The 24,567-nt window shown below is 39.1% G+C and overlaps 1 protein-coding gene across 1 annotated transcript; it reads right to left on the reverse strand.

Moving 5' to 3' along the window:
- Positions 1-13,534: 13,534 nt before the first annotated feature.
- On the reverse strand, positions 13,535-24,078 carry LOC136874176 (brachyurin). The gene is made up of 7 exons (XM_067147760.2): positions 23,976-24,078; positions 23,434-23,581; positions 21,827-21,998; positions 18,678-18,844; positions 16,302-16,397; positions 15,586-15,725; positions 13,535-13,772 (listed from the first exon to the last, which is right to left on the reverse strand). Exons 1-7 carry the CDS (start codon positions 24,018-24,020, stop codon positions 13,599-13,601), a joined length of 942 nt encoding a protein of 313 aa, XP_067003861.1. The 5' UTR covers positions 24,021-24,078; the 3' UTR covers positions 13,535-13,598.
- Positions 24,079-24,567: the final 489 nt, after the last annotated feature.

Below are 24,567 nucleotides of genomic sequence, written 5' to 3' on the forward strand. Positions count from 1 at the left end.
GATAAAAATGACGTATGGATTTTAGTGCCGGGAGTGTCCGAGAACGTGCTCGGCTCACCAGGTTCAGGTCATTTTATTTGACGCCCGTACGCAACCTGCGCGTCGTGATGAGTATGAAATGATGATGAAGACTCGTCGGGAGATATCGAGGAACGCAGAGGTGTAAGAAGAGGCGGGGCTGAATGGGCGGACAAGGAAGTGACAAGAGCATAAATTAAAGCACTAAATTTGGAATTGTACTTCTTTCTTTTCGTTTTTTAAATTGATGGATAGAAGATTTTGAACAAGTAACAGTTTAATAGAACAACAGCGGAATATAAGTCCAACAAATCAGGTACAATACTAGAGAGAATTATCAACACTATAATATACAAGGGAACCGGGGGAGTTGGCCGTGCGGTTAGGAGTGCGCAGCTGTGAGCTCTCATCCGGGAGATAGTGGGTTCGAACCCCACTGTCGGCAGCCCTGAAGATGGTTTTCCGTGGTTTCCCATTTTCACACCAGGCAAATGCTGGGACTGTACCTTAATTAAGGCCATGGCCGCTTCCTTCCCATTCCTAGGCCTTTCCCGTCCCATCGTCTCCATAAGACCTATCTGTGTCTGTGCGACGTAAAGAAAACTAGCAAAAAATATATACAAGGGATGAGTATTATAGCTCTAAACAGGTACACTAATTTATGACAGCGTGCTTGCTCCACGCAGGAGTTTGAGGTCCAAAAGGTTAATATAGTCTACTGTAGGCTCTCAGAAATTCAAGTTTCTTACAAAGTAATGCCTGACAAACTTTACAGCCACTTCTGCTCAACACGTTGTTACACATACTGTAGGTCTACAAATAATTACAATTTAAACAGGAGCAATGAGTGCCCGTTCTAAATGACCTTAATGTAAAAAATAAAGAGTATCGGCCATGAATGAAAGGGTAGAAGGCGAAAAACTTGCACTCCCTTTAGAAAGCCTCTTAAATCCTTAAGTGGGCTTATGGTCCGAACTTGCAGAGGCTAAGCCTATTCTACAGAGGGGTGACTAAACGACTAATAGTAAATGCCAAAAATGTGTTAAGAAATTAGAGGTTTAGAAAATTTTAGTCTCCCCATACCAAGTTGAATGGGAGTCATCAAAGGGTAATCACACTTTTTCCCTTAGTTTGCATGTCTTCCAGCCGGGATTTGAACAGAGACCTCCGACTTGCCAAAAACCTGCATTTAAACCATTTAATTAGAACTTTACATAAAATGAAAGAGGTTTGAAACCTTCCCCTCAAGTTATCTGCCGAAGCTATCACATGTTTAAGAAAATTGTGCTATTACCTTGTTTTGCTGGACCTTCCGAACGCCGACCGATGCCCCTGCCTCCGAATAACACACCGCACTCAGAGAACTGGAGCGATGAATATCAAAATGTGGCCTTAGAGCTCCCAGCTTTTATAGCATTCCGAGGGAAAGTTTCCAGATATCTTTGCAGATAGGCTGAATGCCTGTACACATCGCCAATTGTAACTGGTTAGAGAAAATAATCCAGAAATTCCTGATTGGTTAGTAATTAATGAAGAAGGAAGTGGTAGGAATGTTCACAACTTTGATACAAGAACAAAACAATCTTCAAAAACTAAGATTAACCTACATAGAAAATTGAAATTCCCTTAAGAAATAATTGCTATTAATCCCACCTGAGGGAGCATTTAGACGATAGTAAAGACATCTAACAGCTGCAACCCCAAGTATCTTACATCACATTAGTTCAAGTTCAAATACATAGATGGCCTTATAGAAGGCGAGCAGTTTAACTGGACGTTGTACCACTGATACAAAGACAACACACACACCCAGCCCCCGGGCCAGCGAAATTAACCAATGATGGTTAAAATTCCGACCCTGAAGGGGACCCCTGTGACCCAATGAACGAGACGGTACAGGAACATCACCATACACGCAGGTTGCCTACGGGTGTCAATTCACAAGACATGCACCTTGGCGAGCCGAACTTGTCCTCGGACACTCCCGGCACTAAAAGCCATACGCCATTTCATTTAATTTCATTTCATTTCACCATCGTTGGCGGACCCAAAACATTGTTTGTTTTTGTCAACAATCAGGCCCATTTTATCTGTGAACTCCGTTTGGGTTCCCTTTTCCTTTTTCGAAAATGTCCTTCTTTATCTGGACCCTTATCCCACAGTATTTGAAGAATAGACGGATCGCGCTATGTAAATAAGTTCGAAGGTTCTTATCGTGCCGTGAATGTTGATGGGTAGGGGTTTAGAGCAAATGAAAAGAGGGCTTAATTTGCAGGTTCACCACAAGCTTTAGTTGAATTAATTTTTGTTGGTTTCGCACCACAAATGAAACAATTTATATTGTGTTGGTTTCACATAAAATGTTGCACATGCTGCCATCTACCATAGATAAATGCAAATGGAGGTTAAATGAAGACCGACTATCTCCAACACCAACTACAATTACATCAGATCGTAACACAGAAAAAACTTGGCGGACATCGGTGAGCGATATGAGAGTTTGGGGAGTAGGTTATGTGTGCTTATTCCTAGTTAACTCAATGAAACGTCACACGTCAAATGTCATGAAATGCGAGTAACTAACTCAAAATATGAGTAATTATACACCAAATGTAGCGTTATCGCGTAATTCTATTGTAAATCCAATTGTAATTTCAGTGGGAAAATTAGTCTACTTTATAAACGTCAGGTTAAAACAGTCACACCATAAAATATTTTCACATATACAACTCTGGACGGCAAATAAGATAAATAGTTGTCAACAAATAGCATTATTAACCTTACATTAATTACCATGCGACAAAACAAGTACCCACAGCCCATTATGTAAAAACATGCAAACAAATCCATTTCTCGTACAAAATGTCAATAATAATAATAATAATAATAATAATAATAATAATAATAATAATAAACTCTCTTAAAGACAAAGCACCTGGTGAAGATCGAGTAATAGCAGAACTGTGGAAGTTAGCCAATGACGCCTTTATCACTGCAGCGACAAAACTCTTCCGAAATATTTGGAGAGATGAAAAAATACCAGAAGACTGGCTAGTGGCATTAATACACCCGCTACATAAAAATGGACCGAAAACAGACGTCAACAACTACCAAGGAATGTCACTTTTATCTCTCACGTAAAAGATTTTGTCTAAACTCCTTTTGAACAGACTGACACCGCGAATTGACCACAAGTTGGGAGAGTATCAGGGTGGCTTCAGGAGAGGGCGGTATTGCTAGAATCAAATCTTGAGTCTAAAAATGATAATCAAATATTACAATGCGCGACCAAAGAACATCTTCATATCTTTCGTTGACTTTCAAAAATCATACGATCAATAGCTAGAGACACCTTGATGGACATTCTGAGAGAATATGGCATCGATCAAAAAACACTCAACATACTTAAGTTAACACTAACGAACACCATATTCATAGTGAAATTTCGGGGAGAGATCGGCAACCCTTCCAGATAAAGACGGGTCTGAGACAGGGTGACAGCTTATCACCAACACTGTTCAACGTAGTTCGAGATAACGTCATGAAAACACTGTGGAAACATAATGACTCACGTGCTATAATAGGTAGTAAAAATAAACATGTCAAACCCAAGTGTTTGGCCTTTTCTGATGATTTGGCACTCTTCTCCGAGACAGAATAGGAAGCAATGACACAGATAAATGAACTACAGGAGATAGCCAAGAAAACACGTTAAAATATCTCCTTTACAAAAACAGAGATGATGAGCACGGACAGGAACTATGTGAAAAGAACAATGAAGACGAAATATGGCGAAGTGAAGGTCACAAAGCAGTTTAAATACCTGGGAGAGATTACCAGTAGCAACGGGATGGATAAAGAGGCCATGGAAAATAGGAGACTTAAGCTGGAAAGGCTAAACGCTGCCACCAAAGCCATTTACAACAAAAATAATCTTTCCATTAATGCCAAGCTAAGACATTATGATGCTGTGGTAAAACCGGTGATTCTGTATGGAGTGGACACAGCAACACTAACGAACCTGAAAAAACTACAAAATATTGAAAGGAAAATATTAAGGAGGATTTACGGCCCAATGCTGGTAGCGGGAAACTACAGATTACGATCAAATAAGGAGATATACAAAAGAACAGAAGACCTGGAAACAACAATAAGGAAAAGACGGTTGGGATGCTATGGACACATGGTCGGAATGGATCCAGCAAGGTTAAATAAACAACTTTTTATTAAATATACTACTTGAAGAGCCAGGGTGGATATGCCAAGCAGATGAATGAAGACTCAAGAGGTTTGGAATTGCAGATGAAGAATGTCATGATAGAGACCAATTCAGGAAAAGACTTTCCAACATAAAAGTTCTTGTGTAAGAAAATAAAGAGTGCAGAGGGTCAATATGGACTGAAGAGAGAAGAGTGCAACATTCTGAAAGTATGAATGCACTGTGGAGAAAGAGGAAGGAAGAAGGCATGATAAGAAGGAAGTGAAGTGGTATTGGCGTTGTCCTAAGTTTGGCCGGTTCGCAAGAAAGAAAGAAAGAAAGAAAGAAAGAAAGAAAGAAAGAAAGAAGGAAAGAAAGAAAGAAAATACAGAAAATTAGAGATAACTTCATCGAAACATGTATCGTATTACTGGATAACGCATCTACTTGCTGCTTAGTTTCATCTGTTTGCATATCTGTAGTTTCAGTTCATTAGGATCATCAACTTCCCTTTTGGATTTTTGGCTTGTTAGTTTTGTGGCTATGTCTTTAGAAGCCCTATTTTCTTCTGAGACTTGAATATAATTGTTCATAAAAATGTTAGAGAGAATTTTAATGCACTTCTTAATAATATATTTTAATGGGGTTCCACATTTTCAGGCATCATCCCAGTTACTGATTATGCAATAACTTAGCTGCATGCCTAAGGTTAACAATACATACTGCTGGCTGTCTAATTTTAGAAATTCCTGTTCGAAAACATCACTAATAAGAACCTGGAACAGTCTGAACATCTGAGTACACAGAAAACAAGACTGGGTGATGGGCGCTTCAGTCCACCATGGTTTAACAAAGTTAAGTAAGAATATAAATCTGAATCGCAAAGTTCATTAATTTCTTCTTCTGATTGCAGCGCTTGCAAATAATCATAACATTTACCACCTAATATTTCTGTCGCTTGAAAAGTAGTGTAGCTTGCAAGACAAACCAAAACGTTGCACGTCTCTGGGGTAATTGCAATATTGCCCAAATCTCCCAGGACTGATTCCAAAGTTTCTAAGTTTTCAATGTAGTTTTCAACCTTTGCAACTTTATTAATGTCCATTGAGAAATATTTCAAAGAAAACTCTCCAAGTTGTGCAGACTTAAGTTTCAGTATACCCACTACTTTAAGGTTCCTCTCAGGTTCTAAAATCTGCTCTACTGATACACTGTTGGTGCATCCACTTAGCCGTCTGTAAGCACTAAACCTTCCTTCCTATCCATCATTTTGCAATTTGGCAGTGCAGTAACTATGTAGGAAAAATCATATTTACTGAAGAGATACCTACACGACCCAACCATTGCCGCAAGCGTATGAGTCAAGGCAATATAAGTTTCCTGAGTTAGTTTGTCATCAATGACTGATATGTGCCAGATATCAATAAAAAGTTTTAAATTCTCTAGAAATGAAATCTTTGGATCGGGCCAGTGATAGGATGAGCATTGCGCTCTCACTCGGAGTGAGAAAGAAGAAGAGAAGACGCCACGCGTAAACGTGTGTTTGGTTAGAGAGTGGGGTGAATTAAGGTGTGTTAACCCCCAAGAACTAAAAATCCTTACTGATTCAACAGCCCATTCATTGGTGCCAACCCAACATATTTGACTGATAAGGATAAGAATAAGAATACTTTTCTTGAGATAATCGATGGAAATTTATAAGTCAGGACTCATTCGAACTGGCGTATTTTATGCAAATTGATGATGCAAATAAACACAATACTTTAATAGTGGATCGGTAATGACACACGTCATATAGTAGTGCGCAGACTGAAGCCAAGTGCTATGATTTGGCAACGTAAGGAAAAAGGTGGCAGCTGTTACGAGATAATCCATGACGCGTGAATTTATGAAAAGGACGCTTTTGAGACTGCGAACGACCCACTGATCGGATAAGACATGAGACTATATCAGTATAAAACAGGGGTCAAGAGCTATAATTTGATTACCCTCACGTCTCTAAATTTTTAAGGGTTGAACTTCATAATGTTGGTCCGTAATGAACTGAGATAACATATAAATAATGCACAGTAGAGTTTTCCACCTATTCAATACTAAGTTGTATTTACATTACACGGGACTAGTTTCAACCCTACTCGGGGTCATCAGCCATAATAAAACATACACAAAATATATGGCGAAATCCTAAAACCTGTTTTCTAGCAGTAAGGGTCTTATGAAAAATATAATTTTACAATATGAAGTGTGGTTGAATTGTTGCAAATGAAAATGAAATATTACGTGTGATATAGGTGAGTAATAATTAATACAAGTGCATTATACATGCTGAGAATTCTGGAACGTCGCTGGAAGATTACGTTTAGCGGAGCGGAATTTCGATTAGGGGTGTGGTTTACCACCTCTCTGACCACTCGGCCAAGATGCTATAAATAAAACCTAGATCTAGCTGTGGGAACCCATTGTAATTTGTGCGACCGTAATACTCGCGTGTCAGTGTTGAACTATGCAAAAATGGATAACAGTGTATGAAGTGCTGTATTTCAGAAATATATGTCAGCGCGGTATAAATATCGCGGAATAAGCCGTGTGGTACGAGACAAGTACGATAGTGATGAATATAGGTTTTATTTCAACATTTATACCTTTAAATATTCGCAATTTCAGTGACGGCTTATGATGCAATTATCAAAGAACGGGCAAACGCATAAGGTCGTTCAGAATTAGTGAGACAGCCGATTACATTCAGTAATTAATAGTGGCCGATTTGAAAGCATTTAAATAGTGAGTGACGCTCAATAAATCTAAAGAACGGTGTTCGTGATAGACAAACGTTTGCATACTCATGGACACTCATGGTAAACAACAGTAACTATTAGTCAGGCTGTGTGATAAAAGGGAAATAAATAGTGATTTCTGCAAACTTACCGCTATTCGGGTTAGTCCATTTGAATCAATGAGTGGATCTAATAGCCAGTAAGTTCTTGAAAACGCATGAACATCGTTCATTAACCAATTTCTCATTTTGCCTGTATGTTCATGAGTGATCATCGAACCCAGGATTGGAATCAACTAGATTCGCGCCTAGTGCCAGCATTCATATCTCCAGGGAACGTCGAGATATTCCAACAGTAGGAGACCACAGTTCGAGACATAGACGGCATCACGAGGAAGAGGAACCGATCATTATCTACGAGTGAAACTGTCGTAATGGAAGTCTAAAAACCCAGGTGTACCCTCGAAATGACAGCAAACCACACGCAGTATCGATAAGTACACTTTTTGAATATACCAGGCATGAGATCTGCATGTTCGCCTATTGATATAATTTTAAATACTAGCTTGTTCATTTTTACATAATTAATAACATTAAATGTAGGGGACACTATACGCGTGTTACTGGGAAATATTCTTTTATTAAAATTAGGATTTCTTCTGTGATTTAAGGTTAATCAATAATATTTCAGCAGGCTTATTTGCATGAATTAGGACATAAGATCTTATTAAATTCAAGTGCATGTGAAGTATATATTTCAAGGGAGAACAGCTCTTCAGCTGAATTTATAATTTCTTCCTAATTTTACTAAATGGTACGGATCTTCATAATAATTTGAATATATATTACGTATTTGTTTAACATGGTAATGCATGTATTTTTATAAATCCCATAATAATTAAGAATATGATCACTAAAGATGTTCGAGCCCGAGGTGCAACTTATGAATTATATAGATTCGTGAGTGAGATGGTATTAGTTAAATGACCTGTGGGAACAGAGTCTTCATATAAATGAATAAGGTGGATTTGAGATGCAGTAGGGTGAAACGGGGGAAGATGAGACTTGTGAAATGTTCGAGGTGATAGAATGACAAAGAATTAAAATAATGATGATTATAGCGACGTACTGAATTAGGCTGTATAAGGCCAGAATAATAAGAATTTGTGGCCCTCGAATGATTGTTTACTTGGAAACAAGAAAACCGAGAAGAAAGAAAGAAAGAAAGAAAGAAAGAAAGAAAGAAAGAAAACAGAGAGTGTCTTTTTGGCCGCAAGGTAGAACACTGACCACAACAAGAGGGACAGATTTATGATGCAAGGGATTTGCCCAGTCCCGTGCGCGGACCGAGTCGTCTTTAAGAGCCTTCAAAACATTAGCTCTAGTAAGCTTCCTTCACTCACTACAGCATTAACAATTCATGTCAATGATATATTATGACTAGCGTTGAGAATGTTATGATCCTGTGAAGGATGTATTCCTCCCCATTTTTATTTATTAAATTAGCTCGTGATAGGAGTTTCAGATTTTTGCATCTTGGAAGCTGGTGAACTTGGGTTCGACCCGCGTCAGGACGATGGATTTGAGCTGACGCCATATGGCTTGACTAGGCCATATCTTCAAGATGTATTGTTTGCTAATGTGTTTATTATTTCTTTGTACAATGTATTCAGGTATTTATGCTGTCATTAAGTGTTTATGGTAATGGGTTAGAAACGAACGTTGTGTTGATCCGCTTCGTATATAACAGGGTCAGGTAAACCCAGAAATACGTGTATGTGTTCAGTATAATTTGTAATTGATGTGGTCAGGTAGACCACGTGTTCTACATGCGGCGATATGATCTCGTGGGTAGAAAGATGTACTAAATCATTTATCTAAATTCCATAACCATGACGGCCAAATATTGTAAGGCCTAATGAGATAGTGACATTCAGACCTTATGGTCAAACCATTCAATGAATAGATATCATTGAGTATCATTGCTCAGTGATAAATAAAACCTACGTTTGTGTGAAGAGTATATAGTAGTACATTCGCTAATAAGGTGATTAAAAGTATGCCTAGCGATAGCCAAAGCAGTGTATGAACTGGCAAAGTCTTTGAGGCATACTGTATAAAAAATGATTTCTTTTTGCTATTGTTATTTTTGTGTGTAATAATATGGCATTTTCTCATGTAATATCGTGTGATTCTATCAGTTTAATTAAGGTCTTAGTAAATATAGGAAACAAAACGTTTCTCATTTAATAATATTGGTGTATTCCTCTTACATTATAGAGAAGCCTACTTTCGTTATATGTAATGTAGTGCCCATTTTTCTTTTTCGAACATTCCATTACCCGTATGCTACTGAGCTTTAGCCGTCGACGAAATGAAAGTAGGATTGATGGGACTTCGAGCCCGGGAAGTGATTTCCGTAGGTTCTCATCCAAGAATTCCATTTATATATTGATTTGTGAAGCCGAATTATCTAATGATGCCCTGATATGCCCGGGATGGGTACAATATAGTGTTCCTTGTTTTGAAAGTAATATGTGAAAAATACGTAGGAAATATTTTACATTTAGTAGTTATTTAATGACATTACTTCTGAAATTGTTTCGTCAGTATCTTTACGAATATCTCAAACGTGTACCGGTATGTGTGTATTGAGCTAAGTGATCTTTCATTAATTCACCTCGAAATCAAACTCAGTAGCAATTATCAATTATAAGCTTAAAAACGCATGTTCAACTGTTAGTGTACATGGTACGTATATAAACATATTAAAACTCTGTAGGCACCCATATGATTGTTACGTACCGTTATGTCATATATATGTAATTCCTACATACGGTAACTACTTAAGTTACTTATGTTAACATGATCGACTTAATGAATCTTACCAGAACTTCACCCCATCAGTTAGTTAACTGGACACCTTGGACATTTTGAGGGTATAGGTATAATGTCTTCCCTAACAATACATTTAGGATCAAAATGATTAATGCACACAACTCTGTTACAATTTTTGCCGTAATACTTTGTCTTTCGGAAATCTGAACACTGAAACTTGTACACTACCCCTATAATTGGACTTACATCCAAGCTCACAGCACATACGGCCCGTCGTATTAATCTTGACACATTCTGCACAGTTAACTGAAAATATAAAGAAAACACTTTTAGTGAAAACCACTAGAATAATAACATAATCACGTGCAAGCTTGCACTTCGTTCCTTACTTTATTCAGAAATAAAATCGGTATCGTATGTAATGGAAAACTGATTTTGGTACCAAGTCCTGAGCATGTTCAGTACAGCACTCAGCTCCATTAGAAACAGTAATTAGAGGTAAACTATCCAGGCTTTCTTGAAATATTTCTCCCCATAATGCTCCTTGTACACTAAAATTTCGCACAACAACTTCCTCCACATTAAAAAACGTCAATAATAATGTAATTGATGAGTAAATGAGATAGTTGGATAAGTTACTATATTCTTGCTAGGTTCTGTTAGGTTTGAAAACGGACTGCCTTTTTCCTCTCCTATATTGTTTTGCAGAGAACCAATGCATGCTGTACAGTCTGCCACTTTGCTTGCATGTTTAACAATATACCCACAGAAGTGCTGAATAACATTCATTTTTGAACTGGTGAAAGGAGCTATTGGTTCATCTTACCAACTTGATAAAGGTGGCTGATCAAAGGTAAGCATGCTGTAATTATTTTCCTGAGCTTTACTTATAATTTTGGCACTCTCTTTGACAACAGTTTTTGCCATGGCTCTAATCTGACTGAAAAATGATGTTAAGGGCACTTCAACTTCAGACTGGCAATTGCCTCCTTCAGATACAGAATTGCTTAGTGGGCCATACACTGATTGTAACATGTGCAGATGCAAAACTTGCACTATAGAAGGGTGATCATCACTGCTGAAGGATCGTAGGATTCCAAAGTGCCTTTTCAAAGGGTATTGGTTGAATTTTCTTGTAAGAACATAAGAAAAACTATGGCTCCACAAATACCGTGTAAGTTCTATTGTGTTTTTAAGTGTCACACGCATGGATTTAAGAATTCTCTCAGCGGCTAATGTATTGTTTGGTGATTTTAAGATCTCATTTCACACATTTGTGACAATCAAGAAATAATGCTTCGTTAGGAGTTTTGGCATTAAATGCATGACAAACATAATTGAAGTCCCTCATTGAAATTTCTGTGGCGCCACTTCCTTCAAAACCATTGGCGTGGCTGTCTCTAAAATACGAATTGCATTTGCCACAACCCTGATGAATAACAGGAACGCCAAATGAGTATTAATTTTCTAAAAATTGTAAGGATTGATATGCGGTGAAGTTTTTTTGGACATACCCGCAAACCTGCAGTAACCTGGAAGGTATATCATTTTCATAAATAGCCTGCAGTAATGGAAATTGATACTGTGACCTTTATAGGTAGAATTTTCTTTGGAAATAAAATAGTTTCTAATGCATTTCAGGATATGTACTGCATCTTAAAATGCCCAAAACTTTGTGGAGGTGCTCACAAAATTTGGAATGCTTACACGTAAGTTATTTAGTTTACCACTGATGTCAAGATTTTGCCAAGCTATCTTGTTTGATTCCCACTGCACACAAATCGAACAATGTAAATCCCAGCATTTTCCAGTTGAATAATTACCTGGATTATTATTTTTGACAGTATGTCACGAGGTGTTGAACTGCGACTTGCATATATTGCAATAGGTTGTACCCAGTGCTTTAAGAGTGGTACGAACATAAACACTAGGGTATGATATGCAATATTTGCTTGCTGATCTTCTGGTGTGAGATCATCAAAGTCCACATATCCATGTATTTTTAAAGAAGTGCCATTAACCTCTATTTCTTCTTTTAGTTTAATTTTGTCAAATATTAATATTCATAACCCGTTGTTGTAATCATCATCATAAGTGTTAAAGGCTTGAGAAATGGCACTGACTGAATGATGATTGATACAGTATGAACACTGCAGACCTTTCAACTGAGTGCGAAGATGTTATGGTGATGGCAGTGGCAGAAGGTCATGCTGTATACAATGCCTGTAAGCTTTCGGGGACTTAATTTTCAATAGGAATGCTTCCAGTAGAAGTTCCTGTTCATAACGCATGCCTTTTGAACTTCTGGTATGGTTCTTCAGTAAGGTATCAATTATTATCTTATGTTCCCTACTTAGTCTTTCGTTAGTGGTATTTACCTGTTTTCAGGTGATTTAATTCATTTAAGCTATAATTCAAGTTCAGCATTCATTTTATTCTGTTTTTAATCTTCTGCTGACGATGCTTCATTCTCTTTTTTCCAAAGATAAAGTCCCTCGGATTATCAGCACTACCCCGCGATTTATCACCAGCGCTAGAGCATACAGAACTGAAATGAAAAGAAATGGCGTATGACTTTTGGTGCCGGGAGTGTCCGAGGACAAGTTCGGCTAGCCAGATGCAGGTCTTTTGATTTGACTCCAGTAGGCGACCTGCGCGTCGTGATGAGGATGAAATGGTGATGAAGACGACACATGCACCTAGCCCCCGTGCTAGCGAAATTAACCAATTAAGGTTAAAATTCCCGACCCTGCCTGGAATCGAACCCGGGACCCCTGTGACCAAAGGCCAGCACGCTAACCATTTAGCCATGGAGCCGGACATACAGAGCTGATACTAGGGGAGTCTAGTATGGAATAATCATGAGTGAAAGGAACACTTTACTTTGGTAGAGTGGCGTTAATATGGAGATTTTCTTACTGTGATATTTCGTAATAAATATTAGGAGATATATGGGAGACTGCTGTGGGATCCAGTTTGTATATCTGTCTTGGAATTGACACTTTTTCACCGTTAATAATAATGAAACTGTCACATTTTTTGATAAGTTCGGTCGCAAAATTAAGATCACAAATACGAATTTTATCACCGAAAGACAGACATTGACGTGGGATAGACTTCGACCAGTTTGGGGATAAAAAAGTGCCGTTTTTCATTCGAATGTTTATCGTAACCCGACTTGCGACAAGGGACATAGCAAGTTGTAGGCATATTCACATGCGGTAGTCACAAATAGGAAAAGTCCTCTCAGAGAAAATACAGTATATTTACTGAATGTTGGCCGCAAAAGAAAGCATTCACCTTAACTAAAACTGTCCACTAATAACAAGAAGTTTGACCCTTCACTTTGGTCTCAAACATCAATGCGAACACTGAACATGTTGACTGGCAATTGTGGAGGTAAGGACTCTGATTGATCAAATAGAGTCCCTTTGAGCGTTTATGGTTACGATGTGATAGGAGATTAGTTGGGGACAAGAAGAAGGATGTTATCATGAATTTATATCAAGTACAAGCCTTGTGTGTAAATGGAAAACGACGAAATACTATCCCTTGGGTTCCACCATCGAACGAATGGAAGCCGAACAGCGAAGAAAGCTATTTAGGTGGGGCCATTAATTGAGAGGTTAAATAGTGTGGTTTAGTGACAGAATGGAAACCCACAGGTTCTTCATTCCCCATAAGGTGTATCAAATAATACAACGAAATATGTGCGACTTGTTTTATTCATGTACTTCCTCCGTACATTCGTTTTCACAATCATATTTTGACTTAAGATCTGATGGCAATTCCAGCGTTGGACGAGATCCAGCTGAGGTAGCTAGTTACCCTGGTGAAAGCTGCGGGGTATGAAGCCGGGCAGCCATTGGCGCCGAAGGAAACAACACCAACTTCAGTGTAGCGTCCATCACTCTCGAGGACAACGAGAGGGCCGCCACTGTCACCCTGTTGAAGAAGAAAGTGTCATCATTATTAGGTCTATCTCTCCCAGTAATGTACTTGGAGGAGACATTTGGCGGAGTAAAACATAAATTTCTCACAAGAATATTACAGGAAATGGAAAATATGTTTGAAAGTTAGTGCTGGCAACAGGAGAATTTGGTCAAAGATTACGTTAATGCAACAGACTAAATGGAAACTCGACGAGGTGTTTTTCGAGGTTATGTTGTTTAACATCTATTCAGACGCTATATTCAAGGCATCGTAGACAGTTCTGCAAGTGGGATTTTAAAGTATAAACACGTTAAGATAAGCAGATGACACATTAATCTTTGCTGGTTTTGAAAGGGTATAACTATTACTGTTAGTAAAATGACTGGTCTAAGTATGAACAACAAACAGAAAAATATTGAGGTTTTTGTCAGAGAAAAAATAAAGCAACCTAATCTGAAACTCAATGACCAGCAAATGAAACAATAAATAAATGTATTTATCTTGATTGTTGGATAACAGATTATATCTTGGAATTAGGAGCCGATTAGAAATTCAAAGTCAATATTCAGGAAAATTCCTATTTCGTACTCTGGAGTCAAAGCTCGGACATTAAACAAGCCACCATCAAACGACTGGAAGCTCTAGAATTTTAGTTTCATATAAGGATATTCGCAGTCTCATGGGTTGAACACGCCACTAAGAAAAGTTATCACGGAAACAAAACTGAAAAAAGAACAGCTGACTACCATCAAATGGAGAAAAATAGCATATGTTACGTGGTAAATAATATGCAACTTTAAAACAAATTCTGAAAGACAGAAATGAACGGTGCGGAAGAGTAGGCAGAAAATAAACACCTTACCCTAAGGTTATTCAAGACAGGATAGGTATAAAAGGCATTGAATAACTGTATCTTAATGCTGAAGATCGAAGAATACTTGCCATATTAATTGCCAGAGTCAGGAAGTCTGGGCTGGAAGCGTAGAAGTAGAAGAATTATAACGTGATTGGACAAGAAAACGGAAGAAAAGATTCTGTCACATGTAACTGAACCATATGCCTATCTATGATCAATATCCAGCATCGATAGTCTTGATTTGGTGCAACTAACTACACAAGTTTTCATTCCGTACCGTGGAGGGGTAAGGTGGGCCACTTAGTGGGCAGGCCTCTGTGATCAGGAGGTTTCTTACTGTGAAGGTGTTCGGAGAAGGTGAGGGGTTTGGTTGTCGTGGACTATACTAGGACTTGTCCCGGCATTCGCTTTAGTGCAGGAAAATGAAAAACCACGGAAAACAATTCTCAAAAAAGCCGACGTTGGGGACCAACACCTTTCCCTCTTCCGAATACAGAGGTGTAGAACGACGGACCAGCTGTGGCCACTTGTAAGCCGAAGCTTACCCCCCCCCCCCCCGAAACGCCGACGTGACAAGAGAGAACGAAGGATCAGTAGTTAAATTTACTACCTTTAAAAGCAGTAAGTTGAGAAGTTTGTAGGACAGAGGCAATTAATCCTAGAGGCCGTGCTCGTACAATGAATAAGACGAGAATGAACTTAGCCCGAAGTAGATTTATACCTAGGGCAATCGCTTATTCTTTTCAGAAATTCGTAATTCAAAAGTGTTTCAGGACAAAGTGCTGAAATTACAAGTTTAAGCCTGTCTTAATGTGTTGGTATTGTAGGATTCACTGTCACGTGATAGAACTCCTATGGGACAAATTTCCCAACGCATCGGCGTCTCCAAAATCCACAAAAAGAAATGAAGTTAAACTCAAAGTATTAAAAGTGTTAGAAACAACCATGAAACAGACATACAATACTTACATTGCATGGGCTCCTGCCGTTGACACCTGTCGTGCAGATTTTGGAGGAGTTGATAACGCTACCGAAGTATCTAGCACAGTTGGTGTTGGTGATAACTGTCAGGTCTGCGTAGTTCAGTGTGCTGCTGACACCACTGTTTGCTGTTGTAATATATATGCATATTAAAATACTATTGAATCTTCCATTGAAAACAGTGTAAAAGTTGGTGAAAACATACTTAATCTAGAATGACCTATACGTTTTACGGCTAAATATATGAAAGTGGCGTATAACGGATAATAACCCGCACTCTAAGCACTAATAAGAACATAAGTCAGTACAGTTTCATTCAATGAACATACAACAGATTGCTTGAGAGAATATATAAGATAAATCAAATTTGTTATGTGAAAAGCTAGTAAAGGTAGTAAATAATATTTTATGTTGTGAGATTAGTGGACTTTTCGTTAAAAGTGGTATTTCCTATTGAAGGAGGGGAGTTAACTGTAAGCACGATTTTTTAAGTTTTTTAAAGAGCTGGTGGACAAAGGAGGTTAAATGGTTGTAAGCTATGAGGGCACTGGTGAAGTTGAATATTGTTGCAGTCCCTTCAGTATGATCTCTCGTTATACCACTGTTAGCACAACTAAACTAGCCACCTATAATGAGTAATACAGTTTAATTTTGAGAATTACTATTGTAATACCTAGTAATTAGTGTTAATGAATGAAACTTACAGCTTGTACGACCCCAGCCGCTGATACGTACGGCTGATCCGGCGAAATCCTGGCTAGCTTGAGATGATCGGGGAAGTCGTACGGGGCTGATGTATGCTGCAATAAAGACATCATGTTATAGATGACAAGAAATAGAATCAGGTACACTTAAATGTGTAAATGAACTTCACAGATTTCACAAGATTTGTTTGAGTGAACAATGAATACTTTATTGCCATATCTGAAAGTTATCTTTTCCTGTCCTGATGTAAGAGATCTCATGCGATTTATAATTTTAGGATATTTAAAAGATACATTTCATTTTAAAAACATCGCACTGTTATGCTAGGCGTGGTGTTGTGTGCATTTATAATTAACTGGATCTACGATCAAACAACAAGGTTTAGTGACAGTATAATTTGTGTTTATACATGTACATTGATAGGAATGATTTGAAAGATGGTGTCAGTTAGCTTAATTAATTTTGTATATAAACACTTTGCTTGATATATACATATGGTACTTAAGAAACATAGTTAAAAGTTACGGTTTGTTTTACCTTTAGTTGGATATTGTAATAATTAGGCTGATACGAGCCGCCATTAAAAAAGCTGTAATCTAGAACAGGTGATGAAAGATATCCGTGACGTAAGAAGAGTGTCTTATAAAGAGAGTCAAATTTTAAGGAAAAGAACGGCAAAAAGGGGGTAAATAAACGATATTATCAAAAGGGTGTTTACTAGGTATATGGACGGTGTTGTTACAAATCTATATTAAGAATTAATAGTAAATAATATTTGGATGGGTTGAAAGTAAAGGCTTCCACAATTCGTAACCTCGGCACTTGGTGGGGCAGAGTGGTTAGGTCTACGCTTGGCCACATTTCACTCCAAGAATTTGAAGGAAGAATACATGGAAACATAACAGAATACTACTGTAGACGATTTAATAAAATGTCATCACATTAGTGCCAAGTATAAATATTAACTAATATGTTTAATAGGGTTAAAACGTTTGTGATCTATGAACGGTTTACTGCTATATCCGAATGTTATCTTTTCCAGCCCTGATATAAGAGATCCCATGTGATTCATAGTTTTAGGATATTTAACAGATTCGGGTGAATAAGTGAAAGCATGAATATTTATATTGGTTAGAGTAGGAAAGAAGTTAGAACTGAATTGTTAAGCTGTGGCAAACTTTAAAGAGTACTGTGCAGGTATAGAATCATGACTTTATAGAAAAGACCTCAGAAATGTTCACATTCCACTAATTAACAGGATGTTTTCGTCTGGATAACCAGAAATTGACGGTAGTTACTTATAATAATAATAAAGTTATCTCGTACAGGACATGAAAACCCTGGGAGGTATCGGAGATAAGGCTTAAGCTATTCGTAACTTCGGCACTACTCGGTGAGGCAGAGTGGTTAGGTCTATGCTCAACCACATTTACCCCGAAGAATTAACCTGCTACTCATTTTTGTTGTAGGCTGAGTGAACCTCAGGACCATGTGCCCCTCCGGAAGTGGAAATCTCGTTTCTTAAATCTTTCTACTTCCTGGCGGGTAATAGAATCCACGTCCTTCCGGAACTGAAAACGCCATTGCTGCCTCGGCCAGGAGTCCCTAGTAATAATAATAATAATAATAATAATAATAATAATAATAATAATAATAATAGTAATAATTTCTTAGTTATCGAGTTGCAGATCTTCTGAAGTGGCGCCATCTCGTGTATAGCAATTTCATAATTTCGATTGCGGTGTTATCTAACGAAAGCGGAATTCTTCCGGACGGTCTGTGTGGCTTAGTTAATTTAATTTTTTTCGTATAGGAGTGTGTTTGCCTAGAGAGATCATTGACATGCCAATGACCATCTTTTAAAAATTGAATACTCAAGCGAAATTGAGTTCTTTACCTCAGCAGTCTACCACTAATCCATGTAGGTAGTTTTACAAAAGAGGTAAAACTAGTACTAAGAAGCCTCCGAGGACACATCAAAAGAATTTAGAAAGCAGAAGTATTTTTTACAAGGTGGGGCGGAGGATTCCTAATAATTCTGGAACAGGCATGATGAAGGCTCATTTTCTTGAAATCATCCATGAAAATTCCTAGCATTCGTAACTACTGTAGTAACGTTGAAACTTTCATTTTTTTACTGGATAAATTATTTGAATGTCCGCAAATTGAGAACTGAAATGCTCTAATGTTTTCATTACGAACAGAACTGATGAATAATAAAGATTGCAGCAATCCTCTGAACCTTAGAAGTTAGGTGGTTTAGGTACAGCTTCTTGTTGTACAGCGTGAAAAGTACTATCAACATGTTTTATAATCTAACCCAATTGACCAGTAATTATAATCTGATAGCAATAAATATATAATGATGTACGTACTGCTGCTGGATACGGCAGATGTCAGTCTCAAAAGGGAGATGTCATTGTTGATGGTGTTAGCGTTGTAGCTGGAGTGCTGGATCTTGTTACGGGTGCTCTGCGTGATTGCTCCACTCTGGGTCGAAGAGATGGAAGTAGCTCCCAGGGTGATGGTGAAGGTAGAAATGCTGAAAAATAATTCATTCTCTTTCCAAACCTGTTGTCAATCATCTCAGCATAGGTACAAATAAAATAATATTACATCAAATTATTTTGAAATAAACTCAGTCGCTGTTAGTTTCACGGTGAGCGAATGTTGATGAATTATAAATCTTTGCCTTCCATAGGGATCATTATTTTTTTCACATTCTAAACATACATACACTTTAATGTTATACTGTTATGCCTTTCAGTGTTCAGTCTGCATGCCCCCGTGAATTTGCTAATCGCCGTCGCAAACCTTTATTTGTAACTAGTTCTGTGGCCTTTAGTTTCATACCTCGTACCTTTGAAACGTTAGAAACTGAGTCCAACAATCGTCGTCTTGGTCTACCTCTATTTCTCTTACCCCCCTTAGCAGAGTCCTTTATTCTCCGAGGTAACCTAACCTCCTCCGTTCACCTCACATGGCCCCACCACCGAAGCTGTTTAATGCGTACAGCTCCGTCCATCGAGTTCATTCCTAAATTATCCTTAATTTTCTTATTCCTAGTACCTTCCTGCCATCGTTCCCATCTGTTTGCACCAGCAAACATTCTCGCTACTTTCTAGCTTGTGAATACGGTACTCTGAGTCCACCCAGCTGTCACTCCCGGAAAGCAAATTTGGTCTGAAAACAGACCGATGTAAAGATAGCTTAGTCCGGGGATTGTCTTCCTTAGTACAGAATACTGTTGATCGCAACTGTGAGCTCACTGCATTAGCTTCACTACACTTGTCCGACTCGATGGCTGAATGGTCAGCGTACTGGCATTCGGTTCAGAGGGTCCCGGGTTCAATTCCCGGCCGCGTTGGGGATTTTAACCTTCATTGGTTAATTCCAGTGGTCCGGGGCTGGGTGTTTGTGCTGTCCCCAACATTCGTGCAACTCACACACCACACATAACACTACCCTCCACCACAATAATACGCAGTTACCTACACATGGCAGATGCCGCCCACCCTCCTCGGAGGGTCTGCCTTACAAGGGCTACACGAAATTAAATTTAACTACACCTTTATTCAATCTGACTATATTTCCGTCATAAGAGAATACACGTCCTAAATACTTGAAATGCTCTACCTGTTTCAGCTTGGCATCCCCAATTTGATATTCAATTCTCTTGGATTTGACACCCACTGACATCAATTTCGTCGTAGAAAGGCTAATTTCCACACCATACTCATTGCATCTATTTTCAAGTTCCAAGATATTAGACCTTAGGCTTTCGGCTCAATCTGCCATAAGACCAAGTCGTCAGCATTGGCCAAACTACTTACTTTATTTTCGCCTAACTGAATATCTCCCTGCCACTTAAAACCTTTCAGCAGAAGAGCCATGTAAACCTTGAACAACAAAGGTGGAAGAATTCAGTCTTGTCCAACCCCAGTAAGAAACTTCAACCAAGAATTCATTCTACCGTCAATTCTCACTGTTGCCCAATTGTCAAAATAAATGCCTTTGATTGATTTTAACAATCTACTTTTAATTCATAGTTCCCCAGTGGAACAAAAGTTTTTTCCCTCGGTACCCTGTCATATGCTTTCTCTAGATCTACGAAACATAAACAGAAATATTATTTATTCCCCTCGTAGCGTTTTTAATTACCTGGCGCATACTGAATCACTCATCCTGACAGCCCCTCTGCGGTCGGAAAACACACTGGTTTCCATACAACTTAGCAGTCAACAAAAAGAAGTCATTCAAAGTTTACCGTTTTCGTAGATTTAAGTTTAATTGGCTGTGTTTGGTTTGTTTGTTTTGAATTATTTATTCAAGGAAGCTGAAAGCCATAATGCAAATACGTATATGGCAGTACACTCGTCTTCCTTACCCTCTCATCACTTTTCCCTTTCACCAATCGGATTTTGTTCAATAATGCGTACAGACGTAAGGATATCTTTTTAACTTCAAAATTACAAGACATAATTAAAAGCTAGTAATATATAAATTATTAACCTCAGATAATACATTTATAGGTGAGAGTGCATGTCCTGAAACTTAGCAAGTGGCTGCGTGGTTTGGAACACGTAGTTACATGCATTCGGGAGATAATAGGTTCGAACCCCACTGCCGGCAGCCTTGAAGATTGTTTTTCCGTGATCTCCTATTTGGGAAATGCTGGGGCTGTACGTTAATTAATGTAACGGTCGCTTCCTTCCCTCTCGTAGCCCTTTTCTATACCATAGGCCCTATAAGACCCACCTGTACCGAGCTCGATAGCTGCATTCGCTTAAGTGCGGCCAGTAATCGGGAGATAGTGAGTTCGAGCCCCACTGTCGGCAGCCCTGAAGATGGTTTTCTGTGGTTTCCTATTTTCACACCAGGCAAATGTTGGGGCTGTACCTTAATTAAGGCCAAGGCCGCTTCCTTCCACTTCCTAGGCCTTTCCTATTCCATCGTCGCCATAAGACCTATCTGTGTCTGTGCGACGTAAAGCAAATAGAAAAAAAAAGGCCCGCCTGTGTTGGTGCAAAGTAAAGAAAATTGTAGAAATAAATATATCCTTCGTAATTTTCACTGCCCCATAGGAGATTTGGAAGGGAGGATTCGCATCTAATTCCACAAAGACGTGGCAAGGCAATACTGTCTGAATAAAAATCTGCTGATCCGGGACCCATCTGCATTTAAATTGTCAAGAATGAACAGAAAAAACCATAGAATTATTAAATAGAAATCTAGAGACGTGCTATAAAATAGTAGGCTTGATATGATACACGAATTCTTTTAGCTGGTATTTTTAATCGGGCTTCAAATAATAAAGACAATCTATTAAATATTCGGTCCTCTGAAATCCTGGGTCCACCCCGTTCCCTTCCTTTTCGGATGTATTGGCCAATAGATATTTGCGTCTGTGTTACCTACAGTATGTGGGTTTAACCTCACCTACACTTAAAAAAGGGGGCATGGCTCACCTTTAATGTTACCTGCTGGAGGAATCTACGGTGAATAGGATATAATGTCTACTTACCCGTCGGTACAGTGAGCTGCCGTGAGGACGTAGTTGCTGGAGATGAGAGATCCACCACAGAAGGAGACACTGTCCAGTCTGATGGCTGCCTGCCAGGGGAACTGACCACGAGAAGCAGCGCTTCCACCGATAACACGTCCGTCGATAGCGGCGTGAGAGACTCCGGCATCAGCTGGAATATGAATATTATGCCTTTTGAGTAATAATAATAATAACAATAATAATAATAATAATAATAATAATAATAATAATAATAATGTCATTTTCCTCCTCTGTGGTGTAGTGAGATTAGCTGCCACTCCCGGAGGTCCGGGTTCGATTCCCGGCTCTGCCACGAAATTGGATTATTGGTACGAGGGGTGGAACGGGTCTACTCAACCTCTGGAGATCAACTAAGTAGAGGAGTGGTCGATTTCCACCTCAGCCATCCTGGAAGTGGTTTTCCGTGGTTTCCCCACTTCTTCTCCAGGCAAATGCTGGGATGTTACCTAAGTCAAGGCTACGGTCGCTCCCTTCTTTCCTTCCTTCCTTCCTTCCTTCCTTCCTTCCTTCCTTCCTTCCTTCCTTCCTTTCTTCCTTCTTCCTTGTCTATTCCTTCCAATCTTCCCATCCCCTCACAACGCCCTTGTTCAGGATAGCAGGTGAGGCCGCCTGGACGAGGTGGTCCTTCTTCCGAGTTGTATTTCCCGACCCAAAGTCTCACGCTCCAGGACGCTGCCCTTGAGAGGGTAGAGGTAGCTTCACTACTCTTTAATAGAAAACTGTGTGTTTTGGAGAGAAACTGTGTGGGTTGATGTTACAGTCGATACGTAGGACACATGTAATAGAAGATTTACCATTTGCAGCTTGTTCATGTGCAATTGCGAGGATCTGACGTTGTTTAATGTTGCTTGTGTTGGGCACCTCAGTTTAATTTTTCGTATCCAACCTGCCTTGTTCAACTCTTCTGTCAGGTTTACTCGCCACCGATCGAGTTGTCCGTGCGGTTAAGGTGGGGTGGGGGCAGCTATGAGCTTGCATTCGGGAGGCAGTGGGTTCGAACCACACTGTCGGCAGTCCTGAAGATGGTTTTCCGAGGTTTCCCTATTTCAGACGGCAAATATTGGGGTTGTACCTTAATTAAGGACGCGGCTGCTTCATTCCCACTCCTAGCACTTTCCTATCCCATCGTCGCCATAAGACCTATCAATGTAAATTTGTTTACTCGCCCTAGGTAGACCTTCATTTTCATGTCTCTCATTACCCTTACATTATTCTTGGCTTTATCGGATTTAGCTGATAATTCCCATGTAAGCCTAAATACCTATGAACTAGAACGGAAACTATTATATTACATCTTCTATAAAATAGTCCTTAATTAGTTTGCTGCAGGTATTATATTAAAGATCGGTATGATTTTAAGGGATGCTACTTCGTATTTGGGTAATGATAAAAATGATACGGTAACTTATCTCTTAAGGGGTCCCACTTTGTGTTTAAATGTACAAGTTGAACTCGCCTACAAACGTAGAACCCTACTTTCGGGGCAGTATAAACAATAGTTTGATTCGGGTTCGTCAAACAGGAGTGATAACCTGCTAAAGCAGCTCACAAGGTTTGTATCTTACCAGGCTGTGGCTCGGTGCCCTCATACACAGCGTTCTCCTGTTCCTTCACCTCCTGGTTGGCCATGATCTCCTGCCACTCATCCCACGTGTACGTGGGGTCGGTGGGCATCACACGACTGACCCGCTGGAGGTGAGTCCAGTCCTCGGCCTGGAAGACAAAAACCACACGGTCACAAGGTGTTGTGAAATTCAATCGGAATAATGAAATTTGTAGTAGATTGCAAGTAATAGGCACACTACTCAACACACACAAAAATTAAAACAAAAAAAAAAATTGCTTTCGATTTTAATCCAGATCACAATGCAGAAACTTTGAAGCCTTTTCCAAACAAAGTATCAATGAAAGATTGCAAATAGATTTGTGTAATGTACTAGGGCCTACAAACTGTATAAAGTTTTGTGGCAGCCGAAAATAATCATAATTATAATGGTCTTAACCGATTTAACTACTTGACATCAATATACTGTAAAAGTAAGTAATGATTATTCAGGTTTTGTTGAATTTAACTGGGTTTCTTTTAAAGTACCACCGAGTTACTAACCTGTGCAGCGGCCACGAGCACGACAAGAGCGAGTACAAACTTCATGCTGACTTCTGGTTCTGCTGCCAACTCTGAATGTGCACAGCTCCGACTTCGTTTATATATTACTAACGGACCAGATTTTTGAAGATAAAATTCGTATCAAACTACTCTTAATGGTTTATTGATCTTTCATAAAGATGTTAATCACGGGATGAGTAATGGATATGAGAAAACAGATAACTGGGCAAAGCGAATTAAAATAGGTTACATTACGAAGGTCACCTGTCATCACCTTCAATCTCTCGATAGGATGGTATTGACGTAAAATCCGACAGATAAAAAAATGGGAAAAACCAACAGATTTCTTTCTTATACAATTAATCCGTAGCTCGTCCATTTTAAGTAATAAGTTGAGCTCAGAGTCCTCGTCTGTGGTGTAGTGGTTAGTGTGATTAGCTACCAACCCGGAGGCCCGGGGTCGATTCCCGGCACTGCCACGAAATTTGAAAAGTGGTACGTGGGCTGGAACTGGGTCCTCTCAGCCTCGGGAGGTCAACTGAGTAGAGGTGGGTTCGATTCCCACCTCCGCCATCCTTGAAGAGGTTTTCAG

Source organism: Anabrus simplex, chromosome 5, assembly GCF_040414725.1.
Source record: "Anabrus simplex isolate iqAnaSimp1 chromosome 5, ASM4041472v1, whole genome shotgun sequence".
Lineage (NCBI taxonomy): Eukaryota > Metazoa > Arthropoda > Insecta > Orthoptera > Tettigoniidae > Anabrus > Anabrus simplex.

Coding starts and splice junctions, on each gene's coding strand:
- LOC136874176 (XM_067147760.2), bottom strand. CDS start 24,020: ATGAAGTTTGTACTCGCTCTTGTCGTGCTCGTGGCCGCTGCACAG. Junction 16,398..18,677: donor ATCTGCCGTATCCAGCAGCA/GTACGTACATCA, acceptor TCTTTATTGCAG/CATACATCAGCCCCGTACGA. Junction 15,726..16,301: donor CGGCTGGGGTCGTACAAGCT/GTAAGTTTCATT, acceptor ATATTACAACAG/CAAACAGTGGTGTCAGCAGC.